General features: G+C 36.7%; 1 protein-coding gene across 4 annotated transcripts in view; it reads left to right on the plus strand.

Annotated features, from left to right (window-relative positions):
- rasa3 (RAS p21 protein activator 3) overlaps positions 1 to 25,243 on the plus strand; it is a 57,591-nt gene that overhangs the window by 14,740 nt on the left and 17,608 nt on the right. For 3 of the 4 annotated variants that reach the window (XR_003676244.1, XM_028476272.1, XM_028476283.1), the window contains exons 2-7: positions 8,624 to 8,741; positions 12,226 to 12,329; positions 13,442 to 13,536; positions 18,726 to 18,802; positions 23,980 to 24,060; positions 24,168 to 24,240. Coding sequence is in view for 3 of the 4 variants with exons in the window: in XM_028476272.1 (XP_028332073.1) it covers positions 8,624 to 8,741; positions 12,226 to 12,329; positions 13,442 to 13,536; positions 18,726 to 18,802; positions 23,980 to 24,060; positions 24,168 to 24,240 (548 nt within the window). In the remaining variant the exon portion in view is untranslated. Of the gene's footprint in view, positions 1 to 8,623; positions 8,742 to 12,225; positions 12,330 to 13,386; positions 13,537 to 18,725; positions 18,803 to 23,979; positions 24,061 to 24,167; positions 24,241 to 25,243 lie in introns of all 4 variants that reach the window. The other variant, XM_028476293.1, reaches the window with a different exon arrangement.

Raw genomic sequence — 25,243 nt, forward strand, 5'->3', positions numbered from 1 at the left:
TGCTTGGAAGGAGTGGGATATTAGCGTTGTTAGAAATATAAATGAGTTTCACTCCTCTCTGTTTTCATCCTCCTCGCCCACTCACACTCACCCTCTGGGGTAACTGGGCTGTTCTCTTGCTTTTAAACCAAGTCATCTTGGATCCAGTCAAAATTCCTTTCGCCTCATCTCATTTCCTGTTGTAGCTTTCTCCAAAAAGCTAACCGCTCTCCACTTTTCTATCTGGCTGACTTCTCTCTTTGCAGTCTTCCTCCCCTTTCACCCTTGATTGAGTACACTGCTTGTATTTTTCTCAGTAACAACCTTCCCCCACACCCCTCCTGTCTTTCCTTAAAGCCTGTGTATGTGTGTGCGTGTGTGTGTTTGTGCGTGTGTGTGTTTCCCAGGGCTCCTTGTTTCACCACCCCGTCTCTGAGAGCGTTCATGCTTGTGTTGCCCTGATGCGTTCATGTCAGAGAGGATCAAAATAACGAGTCCAGCAGCACATTTTTAACTGTAACACAAGTGTGGCGTCAGAGACAAGTGGACAAAGGGGAAGAAAGTCAGAGAACGCTTTCATTATGGTTCAGCAACTCGTGTTTCCCCAATTTTGTCCTTTTTCTCGCCTTCCATTTATACGCGTTCCGCAAGCCTGACTGTGTTTCACGTGTCGCATCCCTTCGCTTTGACTCCTAAGTCTGCTTGTCATCATTATTTTCCCGCAGCACCCCCATGTTTTGCATGCACACAGAGACACGTGCCGAGAGAGCGTCTTTGCTTGTTTGGCTCAAATACTAGGCCAAGATATTCTCCAAGGGCTGCCATGCCTAATGAAAAGGAGAGAGAGAGAGAGAAAAAGCTGTGGTTGTTTTGTTTTTGGCTGTTTATTCAACCTGAGGAGAGAAAACCCCGGACAAAGCCGTCACAAACGGAAACAATAGAATAAAGGATTTGGATAAAAGGAAGTGAAACAAAAATAAGTCTTTGGTGCCGCTGAAAAATAAGCTGTATATCAGGGGTGCCCAAATTCTTTTCATTGAAGGGCCGGAAATGTATCACAGCGGAGGGCCGTGGGCGAAAAGTAAACTTTCATGTTGCTGCAGTGCATGAAATTAAATATGGCAATAACATCACTGTGCAAAATAAACGCTAGGAGTAAGAGTATAGTGTTCCTTTCATGGCATAAAATTAGGAATCATCTAAAAGTTTTGAAAGACATTTAGTGCAATACAAATTCAACAAAATGGGACACAACATACTATGTGTCTATAGCAGTGGTTCCCAAACTTTTGGTGCCTTAAGGCACACCAAAGGACAAGTAAATATCTGAAGGCACACCTGTTGTGCAAAATAGCCTTTATAACACGTGTTATCACTTATATCATGTACAATATCTGTAAATGTGCATAGTTATTTACTAATGTCAAATAAAATGTGACAAAGACAACTATATTACTCGTGAAATATTTCAAAAACATTTTAGGTATAGAGTTAGCCTCTCTATTATGAAATGAGGGCATACAAAGTAGTAAATTAAAATATATATATATTTTTGTGTAGTTGTAGTATATTGCAATAAATGTATGGTTGTCACAAATTCCCACGGCACACCCAGACTTGCTTCACAGCACACCAGTGGGCCACGGCACACCGTTTGGGAACCACTGGTCTATAGTATACGCCTATATGATCAAAACATCATGTTTTTCCTGCCTTGAAAAATCCTTAAAAACTTGAGAAAAATAATGTTAATGGACCTCAGCTTTATTATTATTATTATTATTATTATTATTATTATTATTATTATTATTATTATTATTATTATTATTATTATTATTATTATTATGTTTTATATAACGCTTTTCAAAGCAAATTCAAAGATGCTTTACAGCAAGCTTAAATTTTTCTGTATTACATATTTATTTTATCTAAAAAATATTTTAAAAAAAAGGTATTTCAAAAATTGGCAGCGGGCCAAAACGAAGCACTTGCGGGCCCCAAAATGGACGGCCATGCTCTAGATAAATAAAAGAAGAAACTGCGTAAGTCCGTCCGTCCGAGTTAAAGGGGACAGCTTTTTTCAGGAAATAGGATAGCCAAATTTGGTGTGTGGCTGCAGGGTATCAATACCTTGATAGAGTTCGAAAACGAGAAGCACGGATTTATTTTTTCTGGAGTCATTGCCTTTGTTCCGTTTTTTGGACTCTGTTTGAGGTATCCTCAGAGGGGCTTTTCTCAGAAAGTATTTAAGATAATATAACCAAATACGGTGTGTGGCTTCAGGGTGTCAATACCTTGATGAAGTTCGAAAATGAGAAGTATTTTCAAAGGGGGACAGCTTTTCTTAGAAACCGTTTAGGATCGTAATTTTATATATTTATATGATCATATTTTCTTATGTATACATCTAAGTTAGATTTAGTTGTGAGTTATAACGAGAACCATTCTGGCCGGGGATGTTGATGACTTTGTCTTCTTGTTATTATTATTAAAGTTGAGCCACACCATTAAGCGAGTGGAGGTAAATTTCTGGCTTCATTTGCTCCTTCTTATCATCTCAACCTGAAATACTGGACACATCATCACTTCCTTCAAGCCTTCACAGGAAACAAGATGTTACCACAGCATCGCTAACTGTCGTAATGAGTCGTTGTTGTTTGAAAAGACAAGTCTTGGTGTCCTAACAACCAGAGGTGTAAAGAGTACTGATATATTCTACTCAAGTAGAAGTACTGTTGCTTGACTGAAATTGTACTCAAGTACAAGTACAAGTACATGTAAGTCATACATAAAATACTCAAGTACAAGTAAAAAGTAGCACAGTAAAAGTTACTAGTTCCTTTCACCCCCCACGTTTATTTTTGGTAATAAATCTTGCCACGGTTCCCTTGCATACAGTAAACATCTCATATTTTTTTTTTTTTTCACAAATTCATCTGTATAAAATTAAAGGTTTATACAAATGTACAATTATTTTTAAAATAAAATAGCACCAAAGAATTCAATTCGAAATAAAACAGCTCTCAGGTTCGAAGTATAGATACATTTTTTAACTCTAAAACTGAGAAAATAACCAGCATTCATTGCTGTTTTGGCGCCGTGTGTTACGTTTAATCTTTGGTCGTTGCTATGATGTGATGCATTTGATTGTTGTCTGGTCATTTCATTGTTTTGTAGTTTCACAATGTCCGTTGATCATTTTAAAACAAAAAAATCACGATTTACTCAGTAACAAGTACAAGTCAAATTACTGATTTAGAAATCATGAGTACTTGTAATCTGTTACTTTCACCACAATTTACATCTCACTCAAGTCTCAAATTTGACTTTGTCGAACATTTTAAACTATTTGGAATGGATTTAATTAAATATTTTCTTTGTTTGTTTTTACAGTTGATGGATATTCTAGCTTAGGAGAAAAAAAGAAAAGAAAGAGGAAACACCGTTTATTTCAAACTCGTGAAGTTTGGCCGCTGCGACATTCAGGTGTCAGATTACGCCATTGGCGGCTGTATTATGTGTGCAGCTGTGTGGAGCTTAATCCACTTTACTTCCACATTTGATGGACAGACTTTTTTTGTGTGTGGTAAATGAAGTAAAGTTCAGTTGTGGAAGAGTTTACCAAAGGATTATAATAATAATAATAATAATAATAATAAAATGATCTGTGCTATTTACACACACAATAGGAATGAATGGTATTTTAATGGTACTAGTAAAAAAATACCATGGTTTAAATGAGCGAGGAAGTAATAATATGGTTATAATATTGGGTTATTCAGTACATATTGTTGAGATTAGGGATTCAAAGGAGGAGTGTGTGTTGTTTGATCATAATGTTGTGGTGCAGGCTAGCAGTTTGGTATATTTTCATTTATTGACGTGATAAGGTTTTTAGTAGGGGCGGTTCATCTGCTCAATTTCGCGATTTGATTCGAGTCAAATTATTGAAGTCTCAAGTTGATTTTTACAAAACTTATTATTAAAAATTGTTCATTCTGTTTTCAATTATAAACTACATCGATTATATCACAAATGAAAACTCTAAATAATGATCTTTGTAAATTTCAGTATCAAATCAGAATCGTTCACCACTAGTGTGTATTGCCTGGCAACTGGCGATACGATTCGTATCGCGATACATAGGTCACGATGCGATGCGATATATCACGATATTAAAGTATAAGACGATTATTGGGATTTTTTATATATATATATATATATATATGACTTAAGAAACAACTAATCTGTAAATGTGTACACCTTCATGAGAACATTATGTATGAAATATATTTTATTGGCTTATTTTACACTCAAAACATTGGCTTTAACATGCCATGTGCCAACAACTTAAAATAAAAAAATAACATAAAATCTGCCTCTGGCTTTTCAACCAACTCTGACTTGTGCAACATGACTTTAGTGCAACTTAACTGAGGTGTATGTCTAGAACAACAAATAAATACAGAAAATTACTATTTTCTTTTTAGATTTTTTGGAAAAAACACAAGCTGGTCAACATGCCCAGGTTTCAGTGCACTTCTTTGTGCAGGTACAATGTCTCCTGCAGTGGAAAAGACTTTCCTGGTTAAATATATATATATATAAAAAAGAATCGATATGGATGCATTTTGAAAATAGATAAATGTTGTCTTTAAACATATTTTCCAGTGTCTGGCACTGACTGAAGCCTCTGTTGCTGTAGCACTTTGCTTAGATAGACTCTATATGTTCATTTAAATTAAAACAAATAATATCCTAGATTAAAGTGAACCATCACAGGACTTTAATGAGATGCCTTAAAAAACGTGTTTGTTATATAAAGTGTGTCCTTGCTCTCCCGTAGCTCTGGTTATGTTTTCACGGTGTAAGGTGAGTCATTAAGCGCAAACAGAGCTGAGAAAGCTGCGAGTAATCCCATGATGTTTTGGTTACTAGGACGACTTGGATGGTGCAATCCAATCAAGAGACCTAACGGTTTATGAATGAGAGCGGGATCATGAAAACATAGACCGTAGGAACCTGGGGAGTGCTGGGTGAATGAGGAGGATTAGAGAACTGGGGTAAAGGATATGCATGGAAATAAAAAGTACAAAATAAAAGAGAAGGAAAAAGGAACGAGATCTAATAACAAAGGAGAAGTAAAGGGATAAAGGCAGTGATAAGAGACCGTTGCGTCATCTTTCAGGCATACAGAACCACATTCAGTAACAGACAAAACAGCGCCCCAGTCTATGGCTCAGTATTCTTTCTCCTAATTTGTGAATGAACCGTGGTGCATTGTTTATGATTTAAACGCCTTTATAGTTCCACATCTATCTAAAATGTTTGGTGAAGGTACTCACATAACTTTTAAGTTCAATAGAAAATATAGAATAACATTATAATATAATTATCTTCACAAGAGTGTAAAAACATTTTTAGCATTATTTTTTTTATTTTATTTTACATATTGTGATTTTACCCACCTTGGTAAACAAATGATTTTTTATCTTAATTAATTTATATGTTAATATATATATATTTTTTAATTTATAGGTTAATATAAGACGTCTTTTTATTTTTTTGAATTTTTTCTCAATGCTGCATTTTATGACGTGCTTTTACTTTGAAAGTGCTGACCCAAACACATTGACTTCAGAACACGTTGCCGTCCCAATTTTACCCGAAACACATGCAAGAAAACAAAAAGTCAAACAGAAAATATTTATCATTTTCAAACACTCTGCCAGTACGCCAAACACTGCCTCATCTAATACAACAGATTTTAATTCATTTATGTTTATCCAAATTATTTTATTATAGACACATCATAGCAAAAATGATGAGTATTTTTTGGCCGATGCTTGTTTTATGTGCTCTTTTTTACCTTATTAATCTTATCGAGATGGTGATTATATGCGTGAGTGTGATTGCGTTAGATAAAATGCAAGGATGTACTTTGATCTGTACATTTTTTTATTTTACTGCAGTGTAAATTGTGAGCTTGGTGGAAATTCCTAAGAGACATCAGAAGTCAATATATCTTTGGATGTCAGATGGCAACTATTTGTCCTGATGTTTTTTATTAGCTGTCACCTCTCTCCACTTCCTTCCTGTGTGTGTGTGTGTGTGTGTGTGTGTGTGTGTGTGTGTGTGTGTGTGCGTGCGTGTGTGTGTGTGTGTGTGTGTGTGTGTGTGTGTGTGTGTGAGGGGGGGAGGGCACAACAGTAAAATATTTTTCATAATTTTAAAATGTATGCACACAGTTTCAGTGAAATGACTTCAAACGATGCATGAGTTAAACTGTTTTTGAGGAAACACGAGAAAATCCTTGCAATCGATCATTATTGGTTCCCAATCGTGTATCCCCTTTGCTAGGGCTGGGCAAAAAATTGATTTATTTGATTTATCGACTTTGTAGATAAAAAGAAAAATTATTTAGCAAATTCGAGTTTAAAGAAAATAAATAAATACTTTAAAAAAAAAAAAAAATTCTTTCCCCACCACAGTTTTTTTTGGAGTTTTTCGCCTTCCATCTTTGTGGGTTACCATGGCGCAAAGTGAGCGTGCCTCCTCTTTGTTTACATGTGTTTACCCTTTGAGTAGGCTATATGTGTGTACCACAGGCATGTTTCATTTTTTATTCACACTATGCTGAGATGCTAAGGGAAGAGTTTATTATTTTTTTAATTGTAATGTTATATGTTATAAAATATGTAGTTTTCTGATTTCTTAATCAGAATTTTAAGCTACTGTGAAGTTGTTGTTTAACTTTTGCTTCAACCTGGGTTAAAGCTTGAAATTGTTGAATGACAGAGAATCATTTACTTTTTATTATGGGATTGTTTTATGCATTTTAACTCTTGATGACAATCACAGCAGTAAAGTTGCACTTTTGACAATATATCTGATGTCTGCAGTCATTTTTAAGGGCATTAAAAAAATTTAGAAAATCGAATTGAAACCTGAATTTTTCTTTAAAAAGGCAAAATCACCCAGCCCTACCCTTTGCATTTTTGTCAAATCATGTGTACCCTTAGTATGCTGTCCATAATTGTACATGGTTTTTCATCTGTGGAACAGCGTGCTCTCCTAAACCCTTAACTGTGTCTCGAACAATGGTTCCCCAAGGCTTAATCTACAAATGAAAAACAATGAGTGGAATTTAAAGTGGAACAATTTTTATTTTTTTTAAATACTATGCACTTTTATTGTAAATAAATACAGTCTCCTTTGTAAAATGTAGCAAATTTTTGTCTCCCATTGTAAGAAGTGTGATAAAATGGCCTCTACAGCATAAAATAAGTCTGTTTCAATGTTTTTATTGAGCATTGGTACTGATAGTTTGTGGTGAATTTCTCCAAAAATAGAACTAGGAAGGAACATTTCAAGTATATTTATTTTAAATTAATTGTTAAATCTCACTGTACCCCCTGTTTGGGAACCACTGCAATAAATGATATTGAGGAAAAACGAGTTAAAAACGCTTATTTAGGAGAAAGTAAGATGACGCCCACCCACCCTGAAGAGGTCATTCATTTAGAGGCAGGAATAACAGTGTCAGTATTGCTAACAGAGTCAGGTTCCCCTGCAGATAATGAAGTGTTATTGGAGCAAACACCGACAGTGTTGGTGAACACATGTGTAACTGCACACGTGTGTAACTACACCATCGCAAAGGCTCCCATAGGGGAGAAGAGACACAGGGAAACAGAGTCTGTGGATGCACCGCATCACAAAGGAGAACATATTGGTCCAGTGGGAGTGAGTCAACCTTTGTGCGTGCGTGTGTGTGTGTGTGTGTGTGTGTGTGTGTGTGTGTCTCAGTGGGTGGTTGGACCACATTCTTGTGAGAGGAAGTGCTGTCTGTCACACGTGTTTCATGAACAGATTGAGTGCAGGAAATGTCCCACACAGACTCCCTCCTTCGCTCGAACTTAAAAGCAGCGTTTGGCGTCTCTCTGTTATTCGTGGCTCGTTGTCGTGGATCCCACTGCCGCTTGTAGTGGTGTGCGTGTGAGCGGTGGAGAGCTCACCTGGCACAGTTAAGCTCCTTAAAGGTGCTGTCGTTTGGATTTGATGATGTAATTACAGTGAAAGTACGGTAGACGTTAAAGAGTTAGACACCTTTGCCCCCCCTTGTCCTTGAAAAATGCTCTGAGCAAAAACAGTTGTGAACTTACCTAATGCAGTATTCTTAAATACCGTATTTTTCGGACTATAAGGCGCACCGGATTATAAGGCGCACTATCAATGAATGGACCTGACTGGGTCTATTTTAATACATAAGGCGCACCGGTTTGCTATTATTAATATTATTATTATTATTAATACGCATTAAGCGAAATAAAATAGTCAGATAAGTCAAACTTTATTCAATTCATTAACAATAACTCTCAACATTGTTCAGATTTAACACATAAAATACAGAACAATACACTCACTTTTTCAGCTCAGTATGTTGAAGCACAGTAGTTAATTTCATACATAAGACGCACCTGATTATAAGGCGCACTGTCAATTTTTGAGAAAATTAAAGGATTTTAAGTGCGCCTTATAGTCCGAAAAATACGGTAAGCAATTGCGTATGGTGTGATTTTGCTGAAGCAGCACTTACTTAGTATCGTCTCACACCTTTTTGCTGTTTTATTCATTTTTGCAGGAGAAGCAAAAAACATCCCTCCGTACCCGGGGCCAAACAGGATGAGGGACTGTTACTGCACTGTTAACCTGGACCAAGAAGAGGTTTTCAGGACCAAGATTGTGGAGAAGTCCCTTTGGTACGTGAGGAAGCATATTTGTATCTCTGCCAGTGTTCTGTGTTTACATAGAAATCTGAACTAAAGGTCAATATAGAACACCCTATTTTAAAGACTTCATATTTTAAGTCTGAGATAAGGTTTCAGTTTAGGAAATACCAACAGCGTCAATGTCAGAGTCTGAGGAGAATAGAAGAATCATGGATTTTTAATGTACATTAATACGTGCATAATGAAATAATGTCCCCAAGCTAAGCCCTTTAATAATAAATAGAGTAAACAAACAATAACATATAATAATAAAAATACTAAAACAAATAAATAGAATATAAACAAAAATAATACAAATATGCTATAATAATACAACAATATACAGATGTCACCCAATTTCCTCTCAGGGATCAGTGGTTTACTGAATCTGAACAGGATTATTGAATAAGTTTTGATCGACTTAATTGAAATGAACCTAATTGAAATGTTCCTGATGATGTTTAATGATGCCAGGGTGGGAGAGGGTGGGCGGTGCAGCTAATGACCGGTGCCCGGAAACATTTCCCCATAAAAAAAAAAAAAAAAAACGTTCCTTGCCTCACAGTGACGGCATTTCATGCCGATTCTGTCCATTTCTGCATTCAACAGTTGACGTCGTTTTCATTGGTCGATTTCGCGATTCCGTCCGTGATTCCGTTAATGTGGATTTTAGAGGGCCCTAAATAATATTGTATGGTTGTCACAAAATCCCACGGCACACCCGGACTTGCCTCACGGCACACCAGTATACCACAGCACACCGTTTGGGAACCACTGCACGAGAGTCCAATCTGCACTAAAACACGTGATAGATCTAGGATTTTCTTTCCACTGTGGTTTGTAGCAGATCATTTATATTTAATCCAAAGTACTTCTGAAGATTGTCAACGACGGTTGACTGAAATACTCTCCACATGCATTTCTGTCAGACTCTCACGTGCGTTTGGCTGAGAATGCTTGTTGTCCCCTTCCATCAATGCTCTTCTCTATGGGCTTTTTATATCTGCTCAGTAAATAAAGCAGAACATAATTGTTAGCAGCAGGCATGAGCTCATGAGAGCCACATTCCTGTGACTTCTATGGTGCTTATTGAGGTATAACAGGATGAGGGAGACCATGTTCCCTGCAGCTAACTGCTCACCAACAGGCTTTTTGTGACAAGAGAAACAATCATGAGGGCCATAATCCACATGACTCACAGGAAGCATTCTTTAGATTTAGTTTCAGAAGTGATTGACTGACACATGGGGGAGGAGGTAATTCAGTGTTTGCCCAGCATTATAATAAAGCCTGAAAAGCAGTTTATCACAATATTTCATGTCTGTCTATGGCATAGAACGTCTCAATAGTCAAATAGCAAACATCCATTTGCATTTATGCCTTTTGACATTATGACATAAGGCGATTGGTTCTCTCTTCTGATTGACGTACATGGAAGGTAATCGCTAGTTTTCCTAAATCCTGTAATTTGGCAAGTCCGTAACTCTCTGTTTGTCATTGGGTCATGCAGATCAGATGTCTGTGGGATCAGAATTTTACAGTATTCCAAATAGCTTTTGTACTCGTGCAAAAGCCAACCAAATGCTGCTCTGTGCTGCAATTTCCATGACAAGCATTAGCATATTTTCATAGGTTTAAGACCAACCTAAAAAAACATGTATCAGATAAAGACATAGTGTAAGTCTCAAGGATCAATAAATCGAAGATCATTTTTTTTGGAAAAATTGACGCTAGAAAATTGGCTTTGATCTCCAAGTTATTGACACAACGTTGACATTGTCGGAAAAGTTAAGCACATTGCATTGTGGGATGTAGAGTCCCAGTGATGGATCCATAGAAGTGTTTTTACTTTATTTTTACTGTGATTGCTACATTAAAACACCAGAAATGTGTTTGGAAGTCACTTGATTCTTGTATATATCTGTATTATATTTGTACATTTGTATTATTATTATTATTATTATTATATCTTATTTAATTTTTTCTGCTATAATGTGTTCACTTGTATTTATTTATGTTTGTTTCTCTTTTTTCTTTCTTTCTTTGTTTAGTGTTATTTCTTTTTTTTTTTATTTGTAGTATTTCTCGAGCTTCTAAAACACAAGAAATTTCCCCCTGGGATAAATAAAGTATTTCTGATTTGGCAGAATTTTTTTATGTAAAAACACGAGTTGATGATAATAATGAAGTTAATGAAGTAAAAATACTTCTATCCATCTGTCGCCAAGTAAAACATTATCACTCCCAACTCGTCACATATCGACGTTTAGGAGCATAACTTTGGCGTCACTGTGACGCTAAGGGTCAGCTCATGGCAACAACTGGGTTAGGTTAGGTTAGGTTAGGGTTAGGTTAGGTTAGGTTTAGTTTAGGTTAGGTTTAGCTTAGGTTACGTTAGGTTAGGTTAGGTTAGGTTAGGGTTAGTTTAGGTTAGGTTTAGTTTAGGTTAGGTTAGGTTAGGTTACGTTAGGTTAGGTTAGGTTAGGTTAGGTTAGGTTTAGGTTAGTTTAGGTTAGGTTAGGTTAGGTTAGGTTAGGTTTAGGTTAGGTTAGGTTAGGTTAGGTTGGTTTAGGTTAGCTTAGGTTAGGTTTAGGTTAGGTTTAGGTTAGGTTTAGGTTAGCTTAGGTTAGGTTGGTTTAGGTTAGCTTAGGTTAGGTTTAGGTTAGGTTTAGGTTAGCTTAGGTTAGGTTGGTTTAGGTTAGCTTAGGTTAGGTTTAGGTTAGGTTTAGGTTAGGTTAGGTTAGGCTAGGTTAGGTCAGGTTAGGTTAGGTTTAGGTTTAGAAGTCTTATTTTGAAAATCACGTAGACCAAAGGGTCGTTCCAGAACGTTGATATGTGACGCATCGGGAGTGAGAGTGAGTTGCTCCAGGACTCTACAACTAGTGTTTTTTAGTGTAGACAAAAACAAACTGTAATTCCAATCATTTACATCTTTTTTTTTTTTTTGAGCAAATGATCTCCAATTTATTGATCTACGAGGCTGACACTATGTCATTATAACAATGATCATCTCCAGCAGCTTCAAAGAAACGTATTGACTTAGCTAAAAAAAAAAAAAAAAAACCTCAACTGTCGTTTCTGATCTTTGAAAGACACATACCAACGATGATCTCATGGAAGTCATTATTACTGTATGAATGAAGGGCTCGTTGAATAGAAGCTTACGCAACACACTGCCGTTACTGTGCATGTGTGTGGAAAAACTTTGCTTTGGCCAAAACAAACTCAGAAGCTTTAACTTCTGGTTTTATTCCTGTTAATTATTTCCTTGTGATTTAGTTTTACATCAAAACATGTAACAAAGGTGTCATTACTATAAGCACCGATCTTCTAACTATGAAACATCTTGTTAAAATGAGGTAAAAAAGAATAAGTTCATCTCCAGCTTGTATCTTTTGTTGAAGTTATATCAGTATATTCTACTCAGTGTTTGATGACATGTGTGTTTCCTTTTTGTCACTTTTCCTCTCCTCAGTCCGTTCTATGGTGAGGACTTTTATTGTGAGATCCCTCGCAGCTTCAGACACCTTTCCTTCTATATATTTGACAGGGACGTCTTTAGGAGGGACTCCAGTATTGGTAAGTTATTCAAAATGTGATTTTTTTTTTTTTAACTGTTTTTTTATTAATTCATTGTATTGTTACATGGGCAACATAAAAATGAGTGGTGGGACTAGATTTATAAAAAAAAAAATAATGAAATTAATTAGAGACTTTGTAATTAATTAATCTAAATTAATCGCATGACCATATTTGACACGGGAAGCAGCGTTTTTTCCAATTTAAATGGATTTTGGTCGATGACTGAATCAATGAAAACAATAAATGAGCCTAAACAACAAAATTGTGCACTATGAATAAAGAATATTATGATTGCATTGTTCACAAAGCACAGACTTATATTTAAGCTACTGTCATGCTTTTCAGGATTTTTTTTTTTGATAAACTTTCCTTAACAAATTAGTTTTTTTGTGTATTAAAAAATAAATAAAAACAGCACTTAGTACAGGACATTCCAGAGAAGTGGAAACTGAACATTGCAAAACATTTGTCATGAAATGATTTACATTGTGTGTTTTTTTAGAGCTTTATTTTTTTATAATTAATAAATCACAATTAAGGCGTTAAAGTTTCAGCCCCAATTCAAATGTTTCTAAAAAGAAGAAAGTCAATTTTAAAACTTTTCATCTTGACTTTTGTCACTTTTTTTTTCAAAAAACTATTTTAAAATGCTCAAAGTACTCAAAATAATGTCAGTGATGGGTGACAAACTGTCTCACCACCTCTTTAAACGTATTAATATAAAAACATACTAATTGCTGATGACACTGACAGTGCACTTAGTAAAAGATGTATTTATAGTTTTACAAGCATGTTTAAATAAAAAGCGATGTAATTAGAAATTGTGTGCCAAACACCTGGTTAGTTTCATCGTAAAAACAAAAGCAGGAAGTCACATTCGGCGGTGTGTCCGGGGGCACCAGGTTTGTGTGTGCATCAGCATAGAGATTGGCATGTGGATTACAGGTGTAGGAGTCGACATGTGGGCGCGTGTGCAATCGCTGTTCTTCCCACATCTGAACATGAAAGATTTCTTCTGTTGTTTTTTTTTTTTTTTTTGTTCTTACCGTTCAAGGAGAGGCCTCTAGTGAGACGATCTCATTTGTCTTTGTGTGTCGATGTGTGCGTAGGCAAGGTTGCAGTGAAGAAAGAAGACCTGCAGAAGTATCACGGTAAAGACACCTGGTTCCAGCTGCAACCTGTCAGCGCTGACTCAGAAGTGCAGGTCAGTGCCAAGACGAGACACAATCACAATATTCCAAAAACAAAGCAGACATTCAACGTCTTTTCTTTCTTTTTCTTTCTTTGTCTCAACTGGATTTCCCTCCGTTGACCTGATTCATGTCGATGTCAAACCAAACTTTCATTTTATTTAAAAAGACGTTTACATTTCATTTAAAACGAGCTGAAAAATAACACGCTGATATTTTAATAATCTTAGATCTTAGATTAGACCAGTGTTTCTCAAATGGGGGTATGCGTACTACAGGGGGTACTTGAGAGAGAGAAAATGGAAAATTAACAAATGAAAGTATTAAAAATATGTTTTTTACAATGTTGATTTTTAGTTAAAAATGATAATCATAATAATGATGATGGAAATGATCTTGATTAGAAAATGAGCTGAAAATACAAGGGTTCGTCTTGGTCTCATACAAGGCAGGGGGGTGACCAGAAATGATGAAAACTAAAGAAATAAATCTATTCATAAGACATTAGATACTGTTTAATTCCACTTATTTACGAAATAAGATTATTTAAAATGTGTGTTATCATTCATTTCATCATTATGCTCTATGGGTCATAATGTCCAAAGAAGTGGATGACACGTAACTAAGCACTAAAATGTAGAACTGGAACGCTATCTCACCATAGACTTTCTAAATGCAAAGAATTGGCCTGACATGACGACATCATGGTATGCCAACCATTGATTGACTAAAATCCCCAAAATGCCGATGCCCACATTTAAACAGATATTACCGCGTTTGAGATGACATTTTTTTTTGTTTACACAAATTAGTTAAAAAGTTCTAACAATAACCTTTAGATGTATCATCTAAAGTGCATTCATTTTATGTGTTGGATAGGGCATAACTTTAAAAAACACAAAATTGCTGGTAGGACTGATATTTGGTTGTTAATAAATCAGTCATTCATACAGTAGCTGTTGGCTGCGGAGTCATTCTGTGCATGTGCAATAGTGTGTTTTCACACAGTGGTTTGAATCAAGGAAAAACCACAACAAACAGAGCTTGTTGGCACCTGAAATAGTGAGCTCGAGGTATTCATTTCCCTCGACTTTTTTTTTAGACTTAATTTTTTTCTTTTTAGATCTCTTGCCAGCTGGTAAAGAAGTGTATCCACAGCTTATTTGACATTAGCATAAAATAATAAAAGAGTGACCGTTAGCTATGAAAATGTAGCTATATGCGGGGAGGTGTTTTTATTTGCTTTTGCTATTATTTCCCCGGATCACTGAGGTTCACATTCACAGCTGAATGAAGATCAAAGGTGACACGACTGAACGTCTCGAGGAAGTGTATTATTGTAATATTCTTACAGTTTATTGTTTTTGCACTGACTGGGTTTACTGTTAACTGCATCTCTATGTGAGAATTGAATATGCCTTAGTCAAACACAAACACTGGAAAAATAATTTAGTTTCTCAGCAGGGTGTGTTGACTCCCACCAAAGAAACGTTTTTCAAATCTGTTCCTGTTTGAGGAACAACTTCGTTTGACTGAGTGAAGCATTTCTAAAGTAGATTGTGTAGCTTTTATGTGGTAAACAGTTTATTTACCGTGAAATATAGACAGAATAACTGTACAGATTTAGCAGATTCATTTCTATTTTATTTTATTTTCTTCCCTTTGGGTCAATTTGACTCCATTTGATGTTCATCATTCAAAAAATTAGAGTTTAATTTGTTTTTTGCTTCACATTTCATGACTTTTCCTAATTTGATGGGTATAATTGATTAAGCATAAAATGATCATGATAATATTTTTTCATTGGTGTTCCTCTGGGGTCAGTTTGACACCAACCCTAACCTATTGGCCTGAAGGTGGCGCCGCAGAAAAGGTCATATCATCACCACAACCAATAGGGTTCATACTCTTGTGGTCATTAATGTTGTCAGTAAATTTGAGAAGATTTTGATGAAAACTATTCAATATAAATGCATTCTAATTTAAAAGTTTGACCTGATGGTGGCGCTAGAGAACAGGTCACGGTTTCATTATCAATAGGGTTGGGCACCGAAATCCTAACGTCCGGTTCTGGAACCGTTACGATGGTGTTTGAATTTCGATCATTTTTTTTTTCCGGTTCCTAAATGTCCCGCACTAGTTTGTTTCCGGGGTTTGTATTACCCCGCCCTGCTTGCTCTGTTTGTTTACATTGGGTTTGTATAAAGGTTCGTTCTCATCGAACGCGACTGTAGCGACTGCAGTCGCTTCAATCGCCCGTGTTGAGTCGCTTGAACATAGTGGCGCTTTTTGGCCACTCCCTCACTTCATCGCTCCAGTGACGGGGCTACCAGGGAAAGGTGTGTGTGTGTGTGCTTAGCTGCAGACCTCCGCTGCAGCCGTCTCACTGTAGCGGGAGGGAGGGGCCACTGCCTCGGCTCTACTGACAGTGACGGTCGGGGGTTGTTGTCGCTTGAAGAACTGTTGATTGATTTTGTCACATGACTGCTCCAGGGTTTGAGTTTGTTTTATTTTGTTTCATATGCATCTGCCTGAGCTGAAGTTCTTTGTTTTTTAGACTGCTGCCAACTTGTAGTGTTATTTCTGCAAGTTTCAGTTTTACAGTTACAGTGAGGGACCTTTGTAATTGAATACCCTAGTTACAGTACAGCAGCAATATCCTTTGAAATATGTGACCTGTTGACACGAACAACTCAAAGAATCGAAATCAGGAATCGTTTGGAACATGAATGGAAATTCAGAATCGGAATCGTTAAAATCCTAACGATGCCAATCCGTGTATCATTCGTTCATTCGTTTTTCAATATGTAACAAAAACATGAAAAACGAAAAAAAAAAAAAAAAAAAACACTCATGATTTGATATTTGTTTCCAAAACCAAAATGAAAAAACGGAAAACGCCTTGTTTTTCAAATTCAAGCTCTTTTGCTTCGGGACACAAAACGAAAAACGGAAAACGAACAGCTTTATTCGTTTTCTCCATTACCGATTTGCCAAAGTACGTGACCCGGAAGTGTACTCTCATCCAACGCTAACGGCTATGCTCACGGCAGTTCGGCATGACAAGATCGCTGCTTCAAACTGTCCTTTACAATGTAGCTGGTGTTGGGCACAGAACCTCCTCACGGACATTTCGGAGGATTTAGAGACTCTTAAGTGTTGCAAAGCTAAAGACATCTCGGAATGTTTAACGCTTCACTTCCGGGTCACGAATGAACGAATGATACACGGATTGATGCCCAACCCTAATTATGAAGGGATTATTTTTGTATTATGTAGAAGTGCCTGACACAAAAACTTGGTCAACAATGTTCTGATAATCATTTTCTGGTGGCATTTTACCCTTGGGGTCAGACTGACCCCAGGGGTAAAATGTAAAATGTAAAATGTATCTAATATTTGAGGATAATAGGAGGGGTGATAGGGTTCACAAATTGCAGATTCAACACTTCCACAATTTTTTTTTTCTCCCTACAATTGACGGCTCAGTAGTGTGAGTCACCCACACATCGATTCACACACACACAAATGCACGCATGCACACACACACACACACACGAGCAAAGAGTATAAGACAGAGTGAACAAAACATCTGCAGACAAATGGGTGTGTGTGGCCCTGGAGAAAGGATCTGAAACAGAGACACATTCATGAGAGGAGCTGGGCAGAGGAAGGATGTGTGCGAGAAAAGTGAAAGAGATGATCAAATGAAGTAGGAAGATAGAGTGTCTCTCTTCTGTTGTGCAATAGAGGACACATTGTTTGGGGCCGTGTGTGTGTGTGTGTGTGTGTGTGTGTGTGTGTGTGTGTGTGTGTGCGTGTGTGTGTGTGTGTGTGTGTGTGTGTGTGTGTGTGTGCGCGTGTGTGTGTGTGTGTGCTCCTTCTGTGTGAATGAGCCCAGAAAGAGTCACGCCTGTGAGTTTGCATGCTGATGCTGCTCATTAATGGACAGCTGCACCGTTACACTGTCATTATGTCATTAATCCAATCACTCCAGAGGAAAAATAACTTCAGTGTGACCTTTTTGCTCACAGCTAGTCTAATTGTGTGTGTGTGTGTGTGTGTGTGTGTGTGTGCGTGTGTGTGTGTGTGTGTGTGTGTGTGTGTGTGTGTGTGTGTGTGTGTGTGTGTGTGTGTGTGTGTGTGCGTGCGTAGGGGGGGAGGGCACAACAGTAAAATATTTTTCATAATTTTAAAATGTATGCACACAGTTTCAGTGAAATTACTTCAAACGATGCATGAGTTAAACTGTTTTTGAGGAAACACTAGAAAATCCTTGCAATAGATCAATATTGGTTCCCAATCGTGTATCCCCTTTGCTAGGGCTGGGCAAAAAATTGATTTATTTGATTTATCGACTTTGTAGATAAAAAGAAAAATTATTTAGCAAATTCGAGTTTAAAGAAAATAAATAAATACTTTAAAAAAAAAAAAAATTCTTTCCCCACCACAGTTTTTTTGGAGTTTTTCGCCTTCCATCTTTGTGTGTGTGTGTGTGTGTGTGTGTGTGTGTGTGCGCGTGTGTGCACGTTGAAGGAGGAATGCAACTACTTGCTTTAATAGTTTTAGATCTAGCTTCATACTTTAATGCTGTTGCAGCTTCTGTCTTTGGCACATTGTATAACTGTATAATTAGAGCTATATTAAGCTATAATAGAAGAATAGAATATAGGCTTTTATTGTCATCATACACAATGTACAACGAAATCAAAGGACAACTCCGGTGGTGCAAGAGTACAGGTATAAAGAAAAGAAGAAGGAAAAAAAAGAGTATACAGTATAATAAAATAAAAACACAATGAGCTCGTAAAAATATGAAATAAAAGTAATAAAAAATGAAATAAAATGTACAATAGGAGAACATTATAGCAGCAATGGGAATAAATATATATATATTGCACATTGAAGAGTGACTGAAACAATGGAACAGGGTGTGATTACTGTGTTCAGTACCCTGATTACACTCACTATAATGGGTACGGTGAGGTTGTGTCTACTACCAGATCTGTTATTGTACGGCCGTTATGCCCACAATAAGCTTCAGATTGAATTATTGGGACTGCTATTCGGAAAATTGTGCTTACAATTACACGTCGAAAGTGGAAACACTTATTATTACCCGAGCTTTCAGTCATGGTGCTTTATTTTGAAAATTCATTACTTAAAAAAAAATGTCTGTGTGTGTGTGTGTGTGTGTCTGCAGGGTAAAGTGCACCTGGAGCTGCGTCTGAGTGAAGTCATCACAGACAGTGGAGTCATCAACCACAAACTGGCCACACGGTGAGGCAGCACACACACACACACACACACACACACACACACACACATGCACACGTATGGACACACACTAATGAGCATCACTTGCGGGAGCTACACACTAACAGATTACACACAAACACACAAAAACCACTGCGTTGCTCAGAGTATCAACAGTTTTGTGTTATTTATGGTTCTTCATGCATCCATCCTTCATCCATTCATCCATCCTTCATCCATTCATCCATCCTTCATCCATTCATCCGTTCATCCATCCATCCATCCATTTATCCATCCATCCATCCATCCATCGATTAATGACTTAAAACAGTTGATTTTGGTGGACTTAAAATTGAAATGGTACCAATGTAAACCTGTGCAGAGCAGTCATTCCTGTGGTAAATTTAAAGATCCTACTGTTGTTTAGTTACGATAATATAAATATTATTGTCAAAAGCTCATCCTTTTTTCTTGCTCTGATAAACAGAATTAAAGTTTTTTTTACAAGAAATTTACAATTCTTTAAAACCAATTTAAAAAATTGTGTTTTTAAAAGTCCTTGCACTTCAAGCAAAGAGATTTTGTAGCTCCAAAATAACTCATCCAGGGGTCTGCAACCTGTGGCTCTGGAACCTCATGTGGCTCTTTGACTCTTTTGCAATGGCTCCCTGTAGCTTTAAAAAAAAATATTAAAATAATGCATTGTTATTTTTTACAGAGGATATTCATGATTAATGACATTAACTTCAAATAAAATTCTGATAAAACAATTTGTTAACCTAAAAATAAATCACATCCATCTTCCTACTTCACCTCCTGCAACATCTCCAGATCATCATCTTTTCTTGCACCTGTGGCTAACCTTAAGTTTTAAATCCCTGATAAGATAATTAAACTAACAAAAAGACTGTTCTGGAAGACAATAGAGATTGTATTTGTTTCACCGTCAACATGCCAGCTTAATATGCATGCTTGATATGTTGCAAGAAATGAGAAATTAGCATATGTTGACCGACATAATCATGTGTTATCACGTTGTAGCTTATTTTTGTAGCCCATCAAATCCAATAACTTGTAAAATTATTCGACATTATTTTAACCGTATAGAATTTGATAAACTGTATTATTTTCATTGAGATGGTATTTTTTTCGACTCCAGAAGGACTTTAAACCAGGCGAGATGAGGCAAAATGGTTCCTTTGAGAGTAAAAGTTGCAGAACCCTGAACTCGTCCATAAAGGGAACATGCAAATTGCTCACAGAAAGTGATCAAACCCACGTTTCTTCTTGTATTCTTCTAGTTCACTAAGCTGTAAACTTTGCCAGACTTCACTGATGCATGGCTCGTCACAGGCCGGGCTCGTGTTGCAATCTTGAGACTGGGAGTTTTGAAGGTTACAGATTTTGTTTTTCAGTCCATCTTTATTAATGTTTGAAACAAAGCAAAAATGTTGCGATTCTGCCTAAAACCGTGTTTATGTGTGAGAGCAGAAATATGAAGTATTTCATGAAATGTGCTGATCGTTGAATGCGATCGGCAACACTGAGCAAAGATCAGTGAGATGCTCAGAGATTATTTTTGAAAGTGTGTGTGTGTGTGTGTGTGTGTGTGTGTGTGTGTGTGTGTGTGTGTGTGTGTGTGTGTGTGTGTGTGTGTGTGTGTGTGTGTGTGTGTGTGTGTGTGTGTGTGTGTGTGTGTGTGTGTGTGTGTGTGCTTTCCAGCCTTACTAACATGCAGAAGTAAAGGCTGGTGATGAGCCAGCCTGGCTCCGTTCCCAGAGCACATTGTGGTTAAGAAGCTTAAAGCAGAGACCAGGAGGTCAACCCGTCAGATTTCTCTAGAAAGACACGTGTGTGAGAAAGGGGCAGAGAGTCCATTCAGCATTCCAACACATCGTTCACTCAAATTGAATTCATTCATTCATTCCTTGCTGAGTTGGCACATTTGCTTGAATGTGTTTGGGGTTTCTTTAGTTTTAGTTTTAACTGTCATAACAAGTCGCTTTATGCTTTACACCTTCCTAGTGCATAGTTGGACCTGCGTTTTTAATTGTTACAAACTCTCTTTAAAGGTTTTCATCCAGTTAACATTTACATAGTGGTTAGCACGTCCGCCTCACAGCAAGAAGGTCCTGGGTTCAAGCCCTGGGGTGGACACCTGGGTCCTTTCTGTGTGGAGTTTGCATGTTCTCCCCGGCTTCCTCCCACCATCCAAAAACATGACTGGTAAGGTTGATTGGAGTCCCTAATTTTCCCATAGGAGTGAATGAGAGAGTGAATGGTTGTCTGCCTATGTCACCCTGCGATGGACTGGCGCCCTGTCCAGGGTGTACCCCCACCCAGCGCCCAATGAGAGCCGGAAAATTGGCACCGGCAGACCCCCGTGACCCTGATAAATGGGAATTAGCGGGTTTGAAGATGGATGGATGGATGGATGGATGTAGATTTGCTGATAAATATAAATGATGCCAACTATGAACATCCTTTTTGAGGAGTATGAAGGAATTCCCACATGAAACTACTGGTGTTAGCAAATGTTTGGGAATTAGATTGGTGACAAAATATATCAAAATATGAAACTGTTTGCACAAACTCATTTTAGTTCAGGGGCCAAATTCAGACTAGTTTGATCTCAAGTGAGTCGCAGATTTTAGGCGGAAAAAGAAAGAAATGTCAACATTAATGTGCACTTTTATGTATAAATGATACATACATTATGTAAGGCACCGAGAATATTCAAGCAATAAATGACAGATATTAGTCCCTACAGGATATTCTCTGTAAATGTCCTCAGTCACAAAAAAGTGTTGCTTTTAAAAGCCAGTTCTCTACGGTGCAGGACCTAAGATATAAAAAAATAACTTTAGTTTATAATCCCAGAATTCATGTCGTTACAGTAAGCTATTTTTAAAAATGTCCTTTGAAATGTGCATCACATTTCTCTATTCCTTTTTTTTTTTTTTCACTACTGAAAACAAAATGAACCAAAGCCAAACAGATGAACTTCCTGTCCTCATTTACAGTAATGTCGTCCCTCACCCTTCAATCACACTGACTCATAGTCACTTCCACTTTATATTTGTGATTCGTTGTGTGAAGTGGAGGGTTAGGTAATGTCATGTACTTCCTTTTTTTGAGGGAAATTGTTTTCGACAGGAAACGTGGGCAGAGAAGAAAGTCCCTTAGATAGATAGATAGATAGATAGATAGATAGATAGATACCATAGATAGATAGATAGATAGATACCATAGATAGATAGATAGATAGATACCATAGATAGATAGATAGATAGATACCATAGATAGATAGATAGATAGATACCATAGATAGATAGATAGATACCATAGATAGATAGATACCATAGATAGATAGATAGATAGATAGATACCATAGATAGATAGATAGATAGATAGATAGATAGATAGATAGATAGATAGATAGATACCATAGATAGATAGATAGATAGATAGATACCATAGATAGATGGATAGATAGATACAGTAGATACTGTAGATAGATAGAGACAGTAGATAGATACAATAGATAGATAGATAGATATAGATAGATAGATAGATTTATAGATATAGATATAGATAGATAGATATAGATAGATAGATAGATAGATAGATAGATAGATAGATACAGTAGATAGATACAATAGATAGATAGATAGATTTATAGATATAGATATAGATAGATAGATATAGATATAGATATAGATAGATAGATAGATAGATAGATAGATAGATAGATACAGTAGATAGATACAATAGATAGATAGATAGATAGATAGATTTATAGATATAGATATAGATAGATATAGATATAGATATAGATATAGATAGATAGATAGATAGATAGATAGATAGATAGATAGATAGATAGATAGATAGATAGATAGATAGATAGATAGATAGATTTATAGATATAGATATAGATATAGACAGATAGATAGATAGATAGATAGATAGATAGATAGATAGATAGAAAAGCTAGATTGTGGGCCAAGCAAGGTTACATAAACAAGCTTACTGGACAGGAAGCTCTCTGGCATTAGAGATGCTTAAACCAAACTCCTCCTTGTTCCTTATTAGGGCGTGTGTATGCGTGTGTGTGTGCGCATGTGTTGTGATTTGCTGTGGAACTCATCAGGCTGTGGCTGTGTGAGTACGAGTGCATCACCATGACACACAGGAAGTGATTTGTCCTGCTGGGTTGTCCCTCTCAGTGCTAATCCTCTTCCACTATGATGTCATGGGACAAACAAACAAAGTTGTGTACCTTTACAACAACACACATTTAAAGACGTTGTTACTAACCACACAAACACCGCATGTAGCTTAATGTGGTGCAAAATCGATAGAATCTCAGTGTTAAACTTTCCTTTGGGAGATCTCACCTTGATGATGTAACAGTGAAAGTAAGACAAAATAAAGGATTTTTTTAGCAAACCCAGCTCAAACAAATAAAAAATGAAATAGAATAGATCACTAGGTTTTCCTGATGTGAACGTGCCATCTGGACTATTAGGAATAATGTAACATGCATTCATTATGGACAGTTTTTGTCTTTGTGGGCAGAGATGTTGATAAAATATGGATATTGATTTGTTTAGTTCACATGATTATTTTATAACTTTTTTTTTTTATTTTTTATCCCTTTCTCACTCTTATAAAGAGACTCATCATTATCATTATTGCTTGGAGACTTATTATCTATTACCCCATTACCACCAGAGAGCTCATTCCTACTTGCAGCCCTAAACTATACTCATAAAGTGGAAATCAAAAGCTAATATTAATATCCCACAAAGGAAAAACTTATTAGACTCATACACTGTCAAGAGTGTATGAGTCTAATAAGTTCCTTTAATGTTCCATGACATCTTTTAGAATTATAGAATTAATGGGATCTCTTACTAATTAATTTTTCCCACACACACACACACACACACACACACACACACATACACACACACATTGCAAAATAAAATAAAATAGAAAAAAGAGGGTGAAAAAATATGAAATAATAATGAATAATAATGAAATATGAAATAATCGCTCAATTTTGTTGATTTAAAAAAAATAAATAGTGATGATAATAATTGTTTTCTGAACAAAAAAATCCAATGACCAAAACATGCACTGACCATTTATGTTTATTAGTGTGTCTATCAATGTGCTCATTTGTGTTTCTGCAGAGTTTTGGAGTGCCAAGGTCTTCCCATCGTTAACGGCCAATGTGATCCCTATGCTGCCGTGTCCTTGTTGGGACCCTCAAGGTCATTTTTTTTCCCACCAAGGCATCACCAATCACTGTATAGTTCTAGATAATTACCTTTAGATGAATGTTTGAGTGTGACCTTATCTCCCTTTCCAACCCTTTCAGGTCAGAAGCCAAGAAAACAAAGGTGAAGAGGAAAACCAACAATCCTCAGTTTGACGAGGTTTTCTATTTTGAGGTACTTTGTGTTTGTGTGTAAACTTCTTTCATAGACAGTTCTTATGCATGCAGCTCTTTCACACTGAACCACGTTAACCCCTGAGTCACAGCAGCGCTGCATTCACATTTTTGGTTCCGCGCCTTCCTCGGCCTCCTTGCTGCAGCTTTAGAGAAGGACAAGAGCATGATTGATTCAAACAATATTGCCCATTGATTTCCAACCCACAAAACCAACTTATTTACTGCACGGCCCGTGGCATTCCAGTCCCGGCAGCACGCAAATCGTTTTTTTTACAGATTATCATGTTTTATCGTACAAAAGCTTACGGTGAGGGAAAGCTTTGCTGCTATGATACGATTCATTTCTGACCCAATTTGTGTTTAGAAACATCATTTTAATGAATTGTTTCTGTCATGTTGCGGTAATTTTAAAATTGATAGACGCGTCATCTGGTTGTCTTCAGAAACGGAGCTAAGGGTTTATATTTCAAAGCCTTCGTTGGCCGTCTGTGTCTGTTGGTTTCTGTCGCAATGTTCTACATGTTGTCAAGGTGTTTTTTTCCTGGTTTCACACTGTCTTCTCCAATAGGGAATTCAGTTTCAAACATGCCTTTTTCCCCATCACCTGTTTTTGTCCCACCTTTCATCTAAATATATAAATAAATGGCGCCCTGGTGTGTTGATGTGTGTCTTTCACTCCAACGACCGAGTTAAATTCCTTGTACTGTTTTTAAAATGTACATGGCGAATAAAATCCTTTCTGATTCTGAAATCAGGGGTCACCAACTTTTCTGAAACTGTGAGTTGCTTCATAGGTACTGTATAGTCTAAAGGGCTACCAGTTTAAAAAGTGCTTCTTAAATACATTTTCTCTGTTTCACTTTAATTAGAGGGTGAGATAATAAGGAATGCTATAGCAAGCACTTGAAAAAGGTCAGAAATTCAACACTTTATTTCTCCTAATTTATTATTATTATTATTATTTATATGTTGCGATTTCACTAGCTACAAACAAACAACTT

The sequence above is a fragment of the Gouania willdenowi genome, chromosome 3, assembly GCF_900634775.1.
Source record: "Gouania willdenowi chromosome 3, fGouWil2.1, whole genome shotgun sequence".
NCBI classification, from domain to species: domain Eukaryota; kingdom Metazoa; phylum Chordata; class Actinopteri; order Blenniiformes; family Gobiesocidae; genus Gouania; species Gouania willdenowi.